Here is a 20,100-nt window from a genome sequence, read left to right as displayed (position 1 = left end):
TGAATAAACATGTAAGACAAGCCCTACTTCACTGCAAACTGAGAGTGGAGCTTTCAGTTTTAATAAACTGTGATTGATATCAGCAGTGCTTTGCTTTCCCTTCAGCAGGTGCAGAGCTGGCACAGCACACCTGCTCGCTCACACCTAGCAAAACAAGCAGGCCAACACGGCCACGTCCCAGGGCAGAGACCAGGAGCCACCTCCCCATCCTGCAAGGCGCTGGGCACAGACACAATCCTGGGCCCAATAACCCTTTCTCACCTGCACTTGTCACCTGGTGGCTGACATGGCTTTTCACTGGGGAAAAAAAAAAAGTGATATTTAATGAAAGAGGAAGAAGCTTTACTTTAAAAGCATGCCTTGAACTTAGACCCAAAAGCCTTACATCTTCAGCTAAGGAATAACTTAGTTTCAGCTCTATCTCTTTCTATAGGTGCAGTCATGAAAACAGGCGAGCCAGTTAACTTCTTTGTAAACTGCTTTGGGTTTCAGTGAATTCAGTGAAAGTCCAGCAGCTGACTGAAAATCGCAATGTGAAGCTTCGGGTGAAGAGAAGATTGCATTCTCTTATTTACCGCCCATCTTTAATTTCAAAAATGAATCTAAAAAGTAAAGCCAATCTCATTACAAACTTAACACTTTAGAGAATAACTCTGAAGTAACCCTGTTTGTACCATGTTCTGGAGAGCCATTTATAAAAACACTGTCTGGTTTACATTCCCAGTAATTTCACGCTTGCAATGTGCAGATACATTGCAACTATCAGTGCAGAAAACCGTTTCTGGATACAAATTGCTGTATTCAGTTGCCCACTTACGCAAAGATTATTTCTAGGACAACTGGTACCAGTTACAGGGTTTTACAATTATTGCTCTAAAATCAAGGAACAGCCTAGAACCTGACTTTTAAAAAAAAAAAAAAAAAAAAAGGGTTCAATTACATCATTACAATGAAAGTAACAGTCATGAATTTAAGTGTTATTACAGTTAAACACAGGGAATGCTGAGATTCTTTCCACAGTAGGTATTTCACACACAACATCACATCTACGTGCTCCATTTAAACTAAGTGATCAACGTAGAGAAAACAAAACACATTTTTGACCAGGCAGAAAAATAAATGATGGAGCACTGGAGCTTGAGGTGGAGGGGGGCAAAAATCAATGCACAACTTGCTCAAGATACATAGGCTGCTCCAGAAGTAATGCCTCCTACTTTATTTCCATGGGAAAGTACAGCAGATCTGAAGGGTACAATAACACTATTTGATAGAGTCAATTCTTAGCTACAAAACACTATTTTTCAGCACAGTCACCACCAATAGCTATACATTTTTGCCAATAATGAACAAGAGCCTGCACAATGCACTCCCAAAAATCTATGTCAGCAGAGGTGATCATAGGTGGTATGATGGCACTGTTAGGAAAGTCTGTCTTTCATCAGCCTGAAGGGGCAGAAGTCAGAAGGCACAAAATCTGGACTATATGGTGGTTATGGTTGGAGACAGCGCAGCCAAGACTGGCATGCTCCATGATCTTCAAACTAGTATGGGGCCTGGATTTATTGTGTTGCAAGAGAAAGGTTGTCTTTTTCAAGCCTTTGGCTTAATAAGCATCATGATGTCACAGAGTTGAGTTTGTCTGGGTTCCAGGAAATCCAGAAGGATCACCCTTTTCTTATCCCAAATGACACTGCACATCACTTTACCTGCTTCTGCTGCCTTGCATCTAGAACTTTTTCTTCGATGGGGATTTCTCATACCACCATTCCATGGACTGCTGTTTGGACTCCAGCTTGAAGTGGTGTCACATCCGGTCAGTGGTAATGATGTGATCCAGGAAACGGTCACCTTCAGCTTTGTATTGGTTCAGTAAGTCCTGACAAACTTGCACAAAGTGTTCTTTCTGAACCTGTGCAAGAATTCATGGGACTCACCTGGCACAAACCTTGCAGTCTTTCAGCACTGTCACTATCATTCCCAATACACTGCAGCTGATATTCTCTGGATGTAATCTAATGATTTGTGTGGATGAGCTAATTGAGACACTTCATCTCATGGTGTGATAGCTGCATGTGGCCACTGAGAACATGGCTTGTCCCTTGCATTGCTAAAATGCAGCACCCACCACCTCACTGTGGTGACATCCACTGTTTAATCAACATGAGCATTCAGCAACCATCAGTGATTGTCAGTGAGTGCCATTTTTTTCCCCCACATAGAGGAATTAAATGACAGTCCTTCACTTCATATGCACTTCCATGTCAGACACCATTTTGCCTCCCTACCCTTTCCTCTTTTCCCCTTTCCCGGGGTGTGGGTCCTTGGCTCCCCTGCCCCATTAGTCACGGAATGAGGCCAAACCAGCCCATAAACTGTTGACACATGGCATGTGTGCTTTACATGCTAAGGAGAGCACTGTTCCTAGTACATGGCAGTTAAGTCAACACCTTAAGTCCACAGTCCAAGCGTTGCACATCTCTTTGCTTTGCAAGGAGCAGCCCATCAAATACCTAGCTTCCTTGCAAGTCCTCTCCAGAGCCTGGAGCCTCCCTCTGCCATTTCCACAACTGCTTGGTGCACATGATATGTAACACTGACAGGAAACCAATATGATGAGGTGGAGAGAATTCAATAAGGACCTCTCAGGTAAAGCAGTGAAGTCCTAGAAAGGGTTTTAACTATTACACAGATCCTGCATTGAACTTTCCATATTAGAGGGAAATCTTCACTGAATAGTACTGAACTTCATGTCACATGGGTTTATTCCTAGAACAGACCTGAGACAGCCTAGATCAGCAGTCACGGCTGCAGGGCCAGGCCATGACTCACAGCATAACACTCAAGCTGTCAAGGAATATTAGGGTACTTTGGCCTATTTTGGTACGTATTTACTTCCCTCAGTCACTTGTGCTGCCAACAGGGAGATGTCACAAGTGAAGAATTAGGCTGCTGCATCCATGGAAGACAAACAGTGGCTGTCAAGGGCTAAAAGGAAAAAGGAACAGATCACCTACTCCATTACCAATACCTAAATAAACAAAAGCTGAGGAGTCTCAAAATTAATCAGGAGCAGGTGGGAGGAAATCACTGCTACATTTTCTGTCAGAAGTGGACAGCCAAAGAATTTGCTAAAAACAAGACTGTGAGGCTCATGGCCTTGGGGGAGCAACTTGAGGCAGGCAAAAATTTCAGGAAAACCTCCATGGCTTTCAGCTTCATACAATTCGCTGTCTCTTAGACACTTCAATGTAATCTGCAGACATAATCCAGCTAACAGGACTGCTTTATTTAAAAGCTTGATTTGTAGAGCTCCTTATTAATAAGTGTTCAAAGGACAAGGATGAGAGAACCCAGATCACAGTAGGGTCAGAGCACAGGGCTCCCCTGCATGCCCTGCCCCAGTCCTGACCATGTTCCAGGCACAGTGGTAGCAGAGCACTAAGACAAAGCTGGAAGTCAGCCTGCAGGCACAGCTGGGAGGGCATTCTGACATTCTCATTCACTTTTGTTAATTGGTACAAAGTAGAGATGGATACCCAAAGCACTCTCCTGTCACTCAAAGCACCATACTGATTCCCTCTTCTGGAAGCCTTTTCTTAATGGACACAGGCAGCATGAAATTGAAAAAAAGCAATTTGAAGAAGAACTAAGAGTTGGTAAAGTGGTGTATTTGACAGTCCCATTCCAGTTAACACAGATGCAAGAAGTACCCTTGTTAAGGCAAAACCTGCTTATCCTGTGAATTCCACTGCATCAGCTGCAGTAAATTAAGAAAATGACTCAACAGATAACAAAGTGTGCTGCTGTTTAAGTGTGCCATGTTTCAGCCTGCGAGTGCCTCATCTTTCTTTACTCTGAGGCACGGCTACTATGGGGAACCCCTCTTTAAGTGAAAAGACTACTGCCCCAAACTAACACCAAGAAAAACAATTCAGACCATATCTCTCTGAAATCACAAGCTCTCACTTGCAGCAATACTTGGCCTTCATAGAGAACATCTGTAAAGAAATATTTGTACTCAGAATAATTGATGGTCCTAACACTCAAGCAGAGAGGGAGCTCTGAATCGTCACTGCTGTCTTTCCAATGAAACTCTGTGTGGTAATAAGCGTCTTCCATCTTATTTTTCCCCCATAATCCAGTCACATTCCATCTGACATTTAATTACACTTTTCATAAAGCAAGATCGAGTTGAAATATTAATTATTACAAAACCTAGATGTGTAGAATTGAATTTTCACTCAGAAGCAGAAAAAAACACTTTTCTTTGCATGTTACATGTCTGCTTTTCCCAAATCAAAACAGTCTGGACTGCTAATGGTACTCCAAAAGGGCAGCATCAGGAAGCAGAATTAATTATCCAGTGGAGAAGAAATCATTAAGCTGAGCACTATAGGTAACTAGGAGTAGGACAGAAACCAGACATGAGAGCTTCTAATAAAGCACAAAGAACTAGCAATGATGCATGAAACAGCACACAGGTGACTGCACTTCTGAGTTCCTTATTACCCACTCCTACCTTCCCACTTCATAACTTATATTTGCACACAATAAGGAATGAATCAAATAAGAATACCAGAATATTTTCTCTTTTAAAAAGTTCTACAACCCAGTGCCAAGCTGCTGACAACAGGCTTGAATGTAGAAAAGGTCTGGAGCAGGCAAAGCAGAATCCCTGTCTCTAATGCTTGCAACCTACTGCAATAACATGAAAGCTTCCCAGGATCTACGCTTCCAATGCACAAGCACTGCAAATGCCTGCTGCTCTTCACCTTCAGGTGCCGTATGACCCACATTCCCAATGCTGTCAAGCTCACATCTGCATTCTCCTGTTCTGAGATTACATTGCTCTCTTTTCTTAAAAGACTTTTTAATTGCTAAGCCGTGCAGACCCTTCAAGTACCATTTCAGTTTGCCAGAGCATAAAACTCAAACTTAGCTATAAATTACCTAAAGCATTCAGCAGCAAAGTCCTTTAATTAATCTTGTGCCAACTGCTTTTAAGGAATAGCAAAGACTCATGGGAGTACTTGAAGAATAACAGCAGTTAGTGGTACAGGTGTCAGTTCTGAAAGTTAAGTCTACATTATTCTGCTGAGATTCATCTTATAAAGCTATTTATAGAGCTGGGTTGATTTTAGCCACCTTACTTTTCTGAACGATGACAAGTACATGCTAATTTGTATGGATGGATTATGGGGGAAAAATAAGATGGGAGACACTTAGCACCACACAGAGTTTCATTGGAAAGACAGCAGTGAGGATTCAGAGCTCCCTCTCTGCTTGAGTGTTAGGACCATCTATCAACACACTGCTGGTGTTTTCAGTCAGGTAAAATTACTTACTGTTACAACCCATCTGGGAATTATGCAACAACCATTCATTATTGTAATGGCAACAAATAATTTCTGGCATTTCAGCAGTGTTCCAGCACCAGGCAGCAGTGAGCACAGGGCTCTGACTGCTGCCACCAGGGCACTGCCTGCCAAGAACGTGGGATGGAGCAGAGAAGGAACACAGACTGTAGAGAAAACCTGAGGAACTGAAGGAAAAAAAAAGTCAGGCTATGGCATGCATTCACAGAAACAGTCATGTTGAACAGATTACGACTGATGTAATTAGATTTTTATTTTTATTTTTTAAAAATGTGTTACTCATGAGTCCCAGAACACTTTTGTAAGACACAAACAAACATTGGGCACACCTTACAGAATGACAAATGGAGGCACAAAGTGCCACAGTCACCTGAAAGTCAAGTCATTAGAAAGCAATGAATTGAGAAATTATGGACCAATCTCACATTCCCTTAGTAAAACCCAGCCCATCTGGCATTGGGGGTTTCACAATGTGCATGTCAGGCCTCCCAGTAGTGTAACAGGCATTTTCTTATTGCTGCAATTTATGTCAGCCTGCCTTCTGAATGGCAAAGTGAAGTAACTGTCCGCATGTATTTATTTTAACAGAAGGCTCATTGTAATTCAACCTTGAGACTACAAAACTATGACACAACACAACAGTTTCACACTATTTCACAGTGGGAAAACGAATTCAAGGGCATTTGTCTCTTTCCTCTGTATCAGTATGAAATAATGTTTTTTCAGAATTTATTGCTACTACAGCACAGACTCACTGTGCAAGCTCCAACTCCCAAGGCAAGGCAACTCAAGTTGTGTTTGCACTGGCAACATTTTCTGTGTCTTAGAAAACTAATGGCTGCAATCCCTAACAGGACAAGTTTCCAGAGTACAGAACACAGAGCATTTGTAGAAATGAAATGCAGCAGAACAAACACATCTCAGTTTACTGTTCCTTTAGGGATGTATGTATTCTTATGACTGATATTGCATGACAAATAGAAATCCAAACCAAAGCAATGGTAAAAAGCAGATATGACAGATCAAACACTTCTGAGTCCATTACTGCTTTAGGGACACACGTACTTGAGTGCTGAAAAGAAATCTAAACCAAGGAGAGACATACATTGCTTCTGAATGACTCAGCTACATTGGGAACATATTTAGACAAGACTGAGAAGTATGCACACAGGCATGTTTCTGTTTCACTACAAGTAACTGAGTCATTTAGGTTCAGAAAGAAACAATTTCTGCAAGCAAAATGTCATAGAAGACCAATGCAAACATTTCCAAATTTGTATTATGTGCTTTATTTTCAAATACCAGCTTAGAAGTCTTACAAACTTCTCCAACAGATCTTCCTGAAGTTGTATTTTCAGCTGCACCCCAGTAAAACATCCATATCTACCATACAATACCTACTTTCCTATGAGTACTGTACTAATTAGTAGTTTATTAAGATGATGAGGCAAATAAATCAGTGTTGCCATAACGTCAAAGGAATCACACTGGCTGAAAGCTGGTGAAGGAACACTGAATCAGGCCTCCTGAAGTTCTCTTACTGGCATAGCACAGATGAAAAAGGGTTACTCTCTGAAAGTGTTAGACTGTACAAGCCCACATGGTCTAAGCAGAAGAAGAAACAGACATCCCTACTTGATAGAAAGAGGAAAGAATTGAGCCAAGAAACATATATTAACACTTGAGAAAAACTGGAAGAAGCAGAGAGAACTGTTCCATGCCCCAACTCAGCTTTTCACATCATCTCCTGTCCTCTAGAGCACAGTTATGGAATTCACTCCCAGAACAATCATCCTAAAAATCTGTACAATCGGATCACCTCCTTCCACTACACTTCCATCCCCAGCACAGAACTTTTTAAAACATCTATTCATGTAATTGCATTGCATTACTTGATACCTCCATATGCTGACATCTTCAGACATCTGCACTGCTGCTTCAAAGCACACCTGCATCACAGATTCCTCCTCATCACCACTGGCCAGGAACCCAAGGGGTCACAGGTGGGTTACTGGAGTACTGCTACTTCAGCACCCATGCTTCTAGTTCTTGGGGCCAATGTAGTGGGCATAGCTTCCCCACATTCCAGCTCAAAAGAAGGCCCTTCAAAGGCAAAACTAGGCAACAGAGAAAGCACTGCTACTAAGCACACATAAATCAAAGAATGGAATAGTTTGAGTGTAAAGTGGTCCACAAGAAGTCCTCATCACACCAAGCATGTACAGCTTCACTTCAATAACAAGGAAGAAAAGTAGCATTTATACAATAAAGTCCTTAAGAAGTTTTACCATCATAGGGTGAATTACTTAGAATTGACTTCTGAATAGACTAAACACAAATGTTCTAAACAGGTGGCTCAGATCTTCAAAAGATCAGTTTATGTTACAGAAGAAAAAGCTCTGCTGGTCTTGAGCTACCAGGAAAAATCTTTTCTGCACCGCTGCGTATGTAAGCTCAGAACACCATTTCCCTCTGTGCAAGGGAGCACTCCACATCTAAGTGGATAATGATTAATCACCCAGATAGTACTTGGGTGACAGGCAAAGCAATTAACTTTGAGTCAGGGAGAGGCCCTGGAGAGATACAACAGACAGGTTTTGACTCCAGGGAATGAAGATTCAGAAACAGGAAGGAACAGGCAGAATCAAAGGCAAAGCTCAAGCTAAATCTTTCCTTACTTCAGAAGTCACCACCAGCAGACACAAGCAAAACAATAGAGCTTGACCTAAAAAAATTACACCTTACAACTAATTAACTAATTTTTTTTTGCAGAATTACACAAGCTGTTGAATATTCTAACATTTTGTTTGCCTTCCCAAATAAAGGTGCAGGTTTAGGGCAGGAAAGGAGAGAAGCCCTGAACCTGCAAGACATTAGGATGCATAGAGGTCACTACAAAGAGCATGCAGGTGTAGACAACCTTCCCCTAGAATCAGACTTTAAGATAATTAGCCTTTCCAGACAAGCTTTCAAATAATCCAGTAAAGCACATTCCCACTTACTAGAAGAAAGGAACTAAAGAGAAGTTTACACTACTAGTGTAATAATAATGCAACAGCTCCTGTGCCCTGATTTCTGCTACACACACCAATAATTATTCCCAGGAACATTCTAGTCAATCATTACAACAGAAGGAAACTACTTTCTGTGCCTGATTTTTCCTCCTACCTACAAACAATACACAGCACAGAACCAAACCCCAGAATATGGCTCAAAATATTCCTGGAGTAACTGAATTTCTGGACTAAAACATCTTGAATGTCTACATACAAAATTTTGTCTTTTTCACCCTTGTTTGAGATCTTGAAGTTGCTGTTCAGACATGTCTGGTTTTCCATCATCCCAAGCTGATCCACTGTGAACTGGACTGGTGAGGTCAGCAGCACCTATGATTAATGCAGCAGCAGGATCCGTGAGGCACAAGACTTAGCTGATGAATTCAGAAGTGAATAAAGCCAACCTTACCTATTCCCTCAGGCAGAATCCCCATTCCTGTGCTGACATAACTACTACTGACCTCAACAGTCCAGTAATCAAGGACCTGTAAACAAACAGAAGAAGTGACTTATACACAAAGATTTGCTGAAGCACACATAGCTCTGGTCTCAGCCAGCACTTCCTTCATGCTCACAGTGGCCTAGTTCACCTGCTGCCACACCACCTTGCCTGCATGTGATTCTCTGCCCAGGATCCATCATGGATCCAACCAACAACCATTAACTGATCAAAAGAACAAGTAGTTCCAGGTGAGTTCCCTCAACTTTAGCCTCACGGATTAATCAAAACTTCCTAAGAAGGCAGCTATAAACAGAAAATTAAGTAAAAAAAAAAAAAAAAGAAGAAGAACAATTAGTCAAAGTTATTTCTAACTGGATTAGGATTTAGGAATGCAGCACACTGACCTGAAACTCAGTAACACACACACAAAAAAAATTTAAAACACCAGATACAATGTTTCTTTCCCACTATAATTCATTTGGCATGTAAGTAGACTCCAAAAGCACACTAGCTCTAAGCAGAGGCATTTATCGATCTTCAGGATCCTGGACCAGCTAAGGACCTGATGCTCTCTTCACCAGCTGTACAAGATTCTCTCCTTCATCCCACTGGGTGGGGGGCCAGTGAGCCTTGGTACAGCCTATTCCTTTGGCCAGGTTGGGTCAGCTGTCCTGTTGCTGCCTGCTCCCAGCTCCTTGTGCACCCCCAGCTCTTCACTGGCAGGGCAGCATGAGAAGCTGAAACGCCCCTGGCTCCATGCACACCACACCAGCAAGTAAAGTAGTACACACCACACCAGTAAGAAAATTAACTCTGTCCTAGTCCAAAATCAGAAGATGTGGCTACGCACAAAGACATCCCTAATACGACCTTTCAGCTGCTGGAAGACAACCACCATTTTCCCAAAGTGATTAAGCCTGCAGGCTTATTACAACCACAACTACTGGCTTTGCCTTCCTGAAAGCTCACAGGAGAAACAGTGGGGAAAACTACACACACAAGGCTCCCAATAAAACAAGAAGAGATTTTGTGAACTCCTTGTTTCTGTCCAGGATGGAAAAAGTTAGTCTGTGGAAATTCCCACTTCTGGAAACGGGCCAGGAAGCTCTTGCCTTAGGGATGCAATAATGGTATAGGTTTCTAACATTATTTCTAACAAAAATATGGGTCGTCACCAGGTTAATCTACTTTTGGATATATGTTTCTGTTTACACAGCAGGTCTGCCACCATTTCTGGCATTTCTATCATTGGAGGATGGACCATCAGATGGTAACGTATACATCTGCACATGCCCACACAACAGAGCCCTTCAGTGCTTCTGGTTGTCACAAGACCTGTGAAAAATTCCGGGCTTCTCAAACATACAGCACCAAAAGGAGAATGGAAAGTTCCAGGTGTGAGGCCTGAAGCTGCCTCCCAGTAAAGCCACATCTCCCCTTTGGGGCTGCTCAGCCCCACAGTCCTTCTTCATGCTATAAACATCAGGAACCACAGGGCTGCTCAGAGCAGGCAGAACACGCTTGCTGTATGAAATGCTTGATAGTGACAGCAAGCTCCAAGGCCGGGGCCTAGCGCTTCCAGAAAACATCAGCTCTAACAAGGGCCAGAAAGCCTCTCAGATCAGCCCTGGAGGGAAAAACCACTGCAGGAAGATTCTCCCTGGAGTTGGCAGACAAATTGCACTGAGAAATTGGAGCAGTGAGTGAGGAGTTTGGCCAGGAGAGCTGGGTGACAGCTCCTGAACACAGCTGCAGAACCTCCCTCAGCGGGTGGACACAGCGTCTCTTAGTGATCCCTCAAGCAAAAGTAAGCAATATCAATAAACACACTTTTTAATACAAACAACTGCTTCAGTGTCTGAGCCCCCAAACACAAAGAAAAGAAAAAAAAAATGGCCCCCAACAAACAGCTGAGAGCAAACTCCAGGGCACAGGCAGCACTTCTGAGGAGATGCTGAGGAGCCAATGCCTGAAGGGAGGACACCAGGAGTGAAAAGCAAGCTGTGCCCCAGAACACAGACACAGGTTTTTAACATCCTTGCTGTTTAAATGAAAGTAGCTAAATAAGAGACCCCCAAAAAATAGAGAATACATTTACTAATGCCATGGCTCTGAGGTCGTGCCAGGTCGTGGTCCACACACAGCCAAGGTGGGGGCTTGGAAAAGAGGGATGTGCATCTCACCCATGCAAGTGGATGTGACTGGCAAAGGAAGAAGGCACCAAGTCTCTGAGCTAGGAACCTCAGCTTCAGGTACTGGCTATGCAAATGTTCAAAATGAGAAACCACCAAGGAAAGGCAAAACAGACACTCAAGACTAAATCCCTGAAAAAAACACATATCTAAAGACTCCAGCACAACACAGGAAGGTCAGAAATGGAATGAAAAGGAAAGGGAGTTTCAGCATTTACTTTCAGTATTTCTTTTTTCACTGCTCCTCAGGAAGCAACTGATAAAGCACACAGTAGTATGCTCAGAATAAAAATGAAGTGCATGTTCTGACATCTCACTGAAGACAGCAGCCAGCATTTCAAGTCTGCTGCTGGGACTGTCCCCAGATGTCCTCTGTCATACCTCTCCTGATGGGGCTGTTATCAACTTCAGCCAGCAAGTTACTGAAAGCCAAGAGCTGTAGCTGAATGACTTTCTGTCTTAACATCACCACGCTCCGTAGTGGGTGCCACTGATCTCTTGTTCCTGTAGCAAAGTGGGCACTTTGAAATGAAGCCCATCTGTAGGATCCACACGGATACTCACAGCACGTAAGGAAACATTTGTGTTTAATGCTGTAAGCTTCCTCCAAGCTGCCTTTTTTGTAAAGAGAATCATAAAAGTTCCAATTTATGTAACATAGTAACTGTATGTATTGTACCATTTCAACATAAATGATAAATACTTGAAATACAACAGGAAATCTGCAATGATAGAACCACAGCAATATCATCAACTGCAGGGAAAGACACTTCAAAGGATTCCCATGTTTCAGTTTCAAGGTTTATGAAATACAGGACTTTCTTTTAGGTTAGACAACAACACAAAGCCCCCCCGGAAAAGGGAAAACAGAAATCAACACACACACACACACACACACACACAAAGCCATGCAGACACAGAAGAGACACCTTCATGACTTTAAACAACTTCCAGAAGAATCAGAAGCCCAAAAATTGTTAGCTCTAACTCAGAATGCATAACACGTTTTTCTGAACAGCTCCCCAAATACATGCCAAAGGCAGCAATGCGCTGATCTTTGGGTACTGCACCATCAACAGCACAGCATCAGATAAAGCAATAATGGAGCAGTGCTCACTGACACAACAGTGAACTGCACATAGGAAACCACAATCCAATGCCCTCCAATGCCCTCAAAATGAGAGGACTTGAGAAAACAGTTTTTCATCTTAACGTACCCCCGGTATCCTGCAAGATCACAGAAACAGTCAGCAACTGAAGTTTCTTTCCAGGAATGAAGCAGATGCTCCTGCTCAAGAGCCAACAGATCAAGCATTTATGAGGCACAGAGCCAACTCCAGAGCACACAGTAGTTCTGGCAGCTGTAGATGCTCTGCAGAGCAGCTCTGGTCAGTGGCCACATGTAGCCCATTCCAGCCACGTGGATGTTTGTCTGCCCGTTTTCTTCCATCTCCAAGACAAGCTTATACTTACATACCACTGAAATCTGCGTTAAGAACAGAGTGTGAATCATGGATTGAAAATTACAGGCATGTGCCAAAGCAACACAACGTATATGGGGGGTGAGGGAGACTTTCCCCTCTAAAATATTTTAAGGTATAAGCACCTTTAAAACTGTGGTTGGTGCCCACTCATGAAAACAGACTGGAGGCTGCAGGTTTACCACAGCATGGGAGAAGGGAAGAAGAAGAGATCAATCTGTAATTTTCCACGACAAAATACACACCTTTAAAAAAAAAAAAAAAAAAAAAAAAAAAAAGTCTGTAGCATACTTAAAAAGTTAAAAATTATGATAATAGGGAAAAAAAAAGCACAGCCTCATCTTGATCACAGTGGTTATTTTCACAGCATATGTGGTAGTCCAGGTGGACCTTTTTTGACCACCGTGAAGATAACACAGAGCTGGTACTACATGATGTGAGCACTTGGTTATTTTTATTTGCTGCAGGAACCAGCTCCCAACGGGGGAGCCCTGCACCTTATGCCAGCCATTTTCACTCCTGCCTACTTCTGCATTCAGCCTTATTACCTCTACTCAGAAAGTGACCTACATATGCAATAACAAGATGCTGCCAGGAACACTGCATATGCCACATTCAAATACAGCACGTGGAAAAGACAGCTAAGCATTCTGAATGGAAAGCAAGCACTGAGCAGGAGGCTCACACCGCCCTGCATCAGCAGTGACAGAGGTCAGATAGAAGACACGACACCTGCCCAGGCCAGCCCCACTGCGCTGCACAGCTGGGAGCAGACTACATGCCCCCCTTCTGCTAAGGGCCTGGATGGTGAGCATTAAGCAACAACCACTGATAAAAAGAAAAAACAAACCCTCTTACTCAGTGAAGAGCTGATCATTAATTGCATACCATCTATTTTGCATGCTGAACAAGGCAGGGAAATCTAATCATGCAACTAATGATGTACACAATAGCAACCAAACTCTGGGTAGCTTCAGCAGCTCTTCTTCCACAGACATCACCTCAGGTTTTTTTGAAGCACTGATGCGAGCAGCACACCACCTAAAACACCACACCATCACCCACGTGTGTCACATTAACTGAACATTACCAGACACAGAAGTATGCTCCATATCAATGCATTTCTTCCCAGCTAGGCTCATACAAAGAGCTGCTGAACACATGTGATCCAGTTCTCTCAGCATCTGAATGTCACCCACATTTTTTTGAGGAACATCTATCCAAATGTTACATTCCTGATGGCAAACTCAGCCAAATTCCTAAAGAGCCATAGGCATCAGAGCTGCTCAGGAAAGGGAGCATAGGAGAGAACGATGGCCACAGCTTTGTCCTTAATCTGTTCTACCTGAAGTTTTCTGAAGAGTTTCAGCCTGGGGTGGACATCCACCCCCTGTATCCCTTCAACTTTGCGTTTAAAATTCAGACCTGAAAAGTCCTCAGCATATTAGCTTGCTCATTATGCTAACTAGGATTTTCATTTCTTGCATCCCATTCTGCATTTACAGTGAGGTGTGCAGGAGGGGAACACGTGACTTCCCAATAACAAAAATCTACTCAACACCGGCAACACATGAGGACTCCGGTTTGTCCTTGAGAACAAGACTACATTCCAGAAACATCTCCATCTGTAATCACTGGACAGAAAAGGAGAGTTCTATCTCCGAGCAGCTCTGTGGAAAATGCTGCTAAATAGAGAAGACAGGCAAGTAAGAGATGTTCCTCATTTCAGCATACATCCTGTGGTTTTCATCCTGAAAGTTTAACCGCAGTCCTTTCTAAATCACAGTCACAAGAAGAATGCCCGTTTTCTCCCATGGTCACAATTAGCACACATCCACACTGACTGAAGCCACACGGGCAACCACCATCTGTTTTTACAGCATGGTATGCAGCACAGTAGCTCATTTACTAAATACAAGCAAATACACAGCTGTGGATCATAATTCATGCTGTGCAATCAACAGATCACTGCAAGAAAGACTTCAATAAGGTACAAAGTCATACACAACTAAAAAGCTGTTACTGGTTTGCACAGAGTGGTATAGAGGTGTAGACTTGGGAAATGCTTTCCTATCCGTGCATTTCAGCAGCTATAACTGTATCTGGGGTGATGCTGCACTGAGCAGTGTCTTTAACCCAGGACGAGGAAGGTCGCATTCACTGCTGGCAGCCAAAGGGCTCTGAGAGAAGAGAGAAAAAACTTAAAAGTTCTTCCGATTTCTAATTCCTTCCTGACATCATCCCGGCTCCCTCTGGTGGAGGGCTCAATGTGGCACTTAACAACAGACTGCTGAACACAAACAGTTTTCAACCTCATTTTTCTCCTTTGTAAAATAAACCTCATTAGGATTGGACTCTCGCAGTGCTTCAGTGATGGCAATCTAAGGCAACGCTTGGTTTCTGACCAGAACCTCTTTCACGCATAAACAAAAGCAATCTCTGATAAAAAAAGGAGAAAACAGCTACTTTTATTATATTTTTTTATTTTCAGCATTAATGTCTTTGTAATCCAAAATTCTCAGGGTGCTTCGCAGTCCTTCCTTCAGCTTTCCAGGCCACAGCAGAACAATCTCCTCTCTCCGTGATGTGGGAAGAGGACAAAAGTCTCTCCCCAAACCATACTGAGATCTGCAGCTTCACAAAAGAGCAGCCCCTCAGCGCCCAGTTTCCATTTTGGTTTCTATGCATTAACCACCAAGCCTCATATCTCTCAGATGATGCCAGTGTTAACGCCATAAGACAACACTAAGAAGCCTGTGCATCTCGTACACACATACAAAAAGTCACACCAGCCTTCCCCTTTCCTCTCTATCTCCCCCACCCCAAGACTACATTACTGCAGCTACTTACATCCAACAAACCACATGAGAAGCTTCACAAATGCAGAAAGGGAGTCACATTTCGCATTTTTAGAAGGTACCATTAACATTTGTGCTACACAATGCCATCAAAATACCCGTTCTGCCCTTTTATATCAAAATTGTTTTGACTCCTGAAAATAACAACAAAGCTTATCAACATTTTGCAGTCTAAAGTTTGATTTAAAAAGGCACAGGGCATCAGCATTTAAAGAAATAAATAAAAGCTCAGCACCCAACTCAGGGTAAGAAGACTGCCAGCTGCAGGAGATGTGCCAGCTGCACAGGGAAGCCAGTATGGGTCCTTTCAGGGATGGAGCTGATTTTATTTCCAACAGCCTTCACTATGACTCACTAACTTTTTTCCTTACTAAGACTGTGAATTGCATCCTACCAAGCAGACATAAAAATTGAAAAATATATTCAAAGGTTAAGACACAGAATGCAGTTTTGCAAAGAAAACAACTCTAATTCTTCACTTGTCCTCATGTTCAGAGATAGCAAGTGTTGTGAGATCACAGCAAGAGTTACTTTTCTCTTTTTCTAAGACTACATTCCAAATAACCACACAGCGCCTACCATGGATGATGAATGCAAATCAAACTACTAACTACTGACAGGGTATCAGCTGAAGCACAGCCCAAATCCTGGGGACAGTTAGGATTTATGTGGCATGGAAAAGAGCCTTAAGGTAGGAAGAAACATTCCTCATCGCTTCACCTTCCCTGGCACAAGTAAGAGAAAGTTTTACCAGGCATATCTGCTCACAAGCTATGCGACAGACAGGTAGGCAGCCCCAGAGCACATCCTGTTCTGCCGGATGCCATGAATAAAACCCGAAGCCTTCCAGAGCAAACATCTCCGCCTCACGATTACAGCCTCGTTCTGTCCCCATGGCACCCCTTTAGCGCCCAACGGAACCAGAGCCGTGTGGGCAATCAGAAGAGCAGTTCAGTCCAGAAAAGCAGGCATCATCTGCTCACTTCTGGCACCCCAACCGCACCACGTGAAGGCTTAGAGGTGAGCTGTGGGCAAAGACCCCTCAGAGGTCCGCGTGCAGGACGGCAGAGGGGCGGCAGCCCCGCAGCACCGGGCGGCTCTCCGCCCCACAGCGAGCAGAAGGAAAGAGAACAAGCCCTAACACCCTCCCTTCCCAAACAGGGAAATAAAAACGTTTCGGAACACAAAGAGCCACGTTTCGGGTTCCGTCGCCGCGTTACATAAACGCGGCGCGGCAGAGCGGCTCGGGGGGACCCGGAGGACGCAGGGACCCGGCCGGCACTCACCGATGCCCAGTCCCACCACCACGCGGCCCCCCAGCAGCGTCTCCTTGTCGCGGGCGGCCGCCAGCACGCCGGCCCCGGCCGTGAAGAGGCCGCTGGCCAGCAGGATGCAGGGCCGGCGGCCGCACAGCCCGTTGAGGACGCCGCCAGCCAGAGCGGACAGCGCAGCGGCGCCCACCGTGCCGGAGACCAGCAGCTCCTGCCACAGCGCGTCCAGGTTCAGCTCCCGCTTGAGGAGCAGCAGGGCCCCCGACACCACGCCGGTGTCGTAGCCGAAGAGGAAGCCCCCGAGGGCGGAGAATACGGACACCACGTAGACGAAGCCGGGCGTCTCGTCCCGCTGGAACTGCCGCCGCGCCGCCCGCTCCAGCTCCGCGCCCGACGCCGCGCTGTTCAGGCTGGAGCACGACTCGGCGGCGATCAGGCTGCGCTCGCCCGCCGCCGCCGCGCCCGAGCCGGCGGCCCCCTCCGCCTGCCGCCGCCGCTTCTCGCCCATCAGGTTGCTCAGGCTCCGCAGCGTGTACTCCACATTGTCGCCGGCCTTGCGGGACATGGGACGGCCGCGGCGGGGCCCGCCCCGCCCGGGGGGGGGGGGGGGGCGGGGCTGCCGGGCGGCTCCGGACGCGGCGGCTGCCGGCGCTCGCCCTGCCCGCCCCTCTCGGGCCGCGCTCAGCCGGGCCGCATAGCGCCCAACGCCGCCGTCGGCCGGACTCGAGGGGAAGTTGCCGCCGCTCCCAGCGCCCGGGCGGAGCCGGAGGCGGGGGCGGGCGGGGACAGCCGCCAGCGCGGCCCGGCGGGCGCCAGGGGCCGCCCCTCCGCACTCCGCGCCTGCGCCGAGGGCCGCGCCTGCGCAGCGGCTGAGCCGTGTGGCGGCAGCGGGCTGGGGCGCCGTCCGGCCCCGGGCTGGGAGCGAGTGCTGGTGCGGTGCGGGCTGCCGAGCGGGTCTCGGCGCTTCCCGCTCCTCGCCTGGCCCCGCGGTCCGCCCACTGACAGAGCCCGGAGTAACGGGCATCCCCGCCTAAAGATCGTGGTTAAATGAATAACTCTTATCGCCCGAATAAAGGCAAAACCTAAAGTTGATCTAAAGCTCAGCGGCAGAAGCTAATGGAAAAGCGGAGCAGTTGCGCCCTGGGGAACAGATGTGTTAGCGTGGAGGGGGAAACAGGCCCGGGGCTCGTGCTCGCCTTTGCGCTCAGTGGCGGCGGAGCACAGCGACCCGGTCCGTCCGTTTCAAAGCGTTTTGACTTGGGATTCTCATGAAGAGCGTGAAGGGGAAGATTCCGCTCAGACGGCATAGCGCTATAACGCGCCCTCCCGGCGGTTCGGTGGGAGAGCCGCGCCTCCTGGCGGCGGGCGCCCGAAGTACGAGCGGGTTTCTGCCAGGCGCTGCGGGCTGCGCCGGGCGGGAAAGGTCCTGACAGGGTGAGACCGCCCGCGGGGCCTCAGCGGCGTTAGCGCAGCCTTCCTGCCCACCTCACTGCCGTCTGCCGGGGTGCTCCCCGTGAGCCCAACCGGTAGATGGAAAACGATGGCAATCCCATGGGTCACAGGTGCGCTCAGCCCGCACCCTGCACGTAGTACTAGCCTCGGGGATTAAAACATTAAGAGGGGAGCGCCAAGTCTGAAGGATGCACAGAGCCTTTTGCCTCTGTGTCAGAGCATCCTGCGAAACGCCGATGTGCTGTGCTCAGGTAGTGCCGACTAGAATGGGTTGTGATCAAGCTACGTAGTGATTGCAGTGACAGCTGTGGCACTGGATGGTTAAATATAGCTCAGCTTCCATGTCTGAGAAGCCTCGTCCAGGTAAAAATTGAACATGTTAGCACCCAGTTGTTTTTAATTGAGATTTGGATAATGTGGTGTCATTGGTACAGGGCGCTCCTTATTGCTTTCAGCCATAGGACCCAGCCCAGCACTCCAGCAGGATCCAGGCAAATGCTGTGCTGCAAAAAGCTGTGCCCTCAGGCCCAAGGCTCTCCGGGGGCAGGCTGGCTCACATCTCCAAAAGGCCATCAGCAGAGAGATCTGCAATGTTCCAGAAGCCTCCTGAACTCACCCAGTAAGCACAGCGCTCATTGCTTTCATGTGGAGGCCCCAGTAAAAAATGTGGGACACAGCGCATTAAACAGAAGACAGTCACAGTAAATCCCCAGCCAGCCAGGAATACTCACGCAGAATATTGTTACAGCAGCTGGCTGTCACAAAAACAACCTGTCTTTTTAACAGCCACCTCAGAAGCTGGAGACATTCTGTGTGTTATAGTTAACACAGACTCAGGAGAGCTAACAAAAAGCTTTTTTTTTTTTTTTTTTTTTCCATGGCAGGCCCAATGCAATCAAAAATAAATGTATTTCTTCTTAGATCATGCTGTCAGGATTATCTCTTAAAAGCATTCCCTGAAGAAGCACAACATGGAGAAGTTCAGATGCAGGATATACTACACCTAAGACCGACTGCATGAGGAGAGAGGATTTGTTTGGCTTTTGTATAGATCTTCATTATTGTGATCATCCCTCCATGGTACCTGGATTTCATGGTATCAGCTGCCTCACAAAGGATTTTACAGTAATGTGTGGGGGGTCAGATCCACAAAAGGATTTGGGTGGATTTTAGGCATGTTATTATTTCAGGAGGGTTTAATGTTTAATTGCAAGACTTACAGATTCACTGCACTGGTCATTCTGTCCTGCAAGGTCTGCTTGCAGAACTGTTTGCAAGGCTGTCTTGTGAACTAGATCAAAGAACCTGTCCAGCTTTAGCAAATTCAGCTTTGTAGATTTCAGCATAGAGGAAGAATAATTACAGGATTGTACTACTTATATACGGTTAATACATGGCACACATCAGAAGATGTCTTCCAAAAAGCTACTGAGAGCTTGTGCGTGTGCCCAGACCTCCCCCAGGCCTGAGTAACTGGAAGTTAGTTCCCATCTCAGTGTTTATTGGCACTTGAAAGCAGGTGGATTGATGCCTAAATCTCCTGGCCATTTCAGCACAGCAAGATTTGGCTCTGTTATTTTATAGGTGAATGCTGCATGGCCTCACATGGGAAATGGGAGACCCAAATCACAGATTTGTAATCCTTCCAGTTCCTGCTTTGTGTTTTCTTTCATATATAAAGAACCAATACCAATAGCTGAACAAAAGTTACCCTTCATATACAAAAGCTCTCCTCCACTGGACTCCTTTACGTGGAACTGTAACTTCTTTCTCTCTTGATGTGCAGGGTGAATTTAAAGCCAATTATTTATCTTCTACGTTGGTTATCTGAATCTGTAAACCAAGGCAACACTATTGACAACCTCTGTAAAATCCATTATAATGAATTTGTTAGTAAGGAACCTACTGAATTTATTAGGAAGGAGACATGCATTTAATCCTACTGGTCAAATGTTATGGATAATTTACTTAGC

The 20,100-nt window shown here is 45.6% G+C and overlaps 1 protein-coding gene across 1 annotated transcript in view; it reads right to left on the bottom strand.

Annotated features, from left to right (window-relative positions):
• Positions 1–17,240, bottom strand: part of SLC2A13 (solute carrier family 2 member 13) — a 135,685-nt gene extending 118,445 nt beyond the window's left edge. The window contains exon 1 of the mRNA XM_042872662.1: positions 16,691–17,240. Coding sequence (XP_042728596.1) covers positions 16,691–17,240 — 550 coding nt within the window. The remainder of the gene's footprint in view (positions 1–16,690) is intronic.
• Between the last annotated feature and the right edge of the window lie 2,860 nt (positions 17,241–20,100).

The sequence above is a fragment of the Lagopus leucura genome, unplaced genomic scaffold, assembly GCF_019238085.1.
Source record: "Lagopus leucura isolate 7727_CA_CO unplaced genomic scaffold, USGS_WTPT01 Super-Scaffold_100008, whole genome shotgun sequence".
NCBI classification, from domain to species: Eukaryota; Metazoa; Chordata; class Aves; order Galliformes; family Phasianidae; genus Lagopus; species Lagopus leucura.
This window is presented reverse-complemented; position numbering and strand designations above follow the sequence as displayed.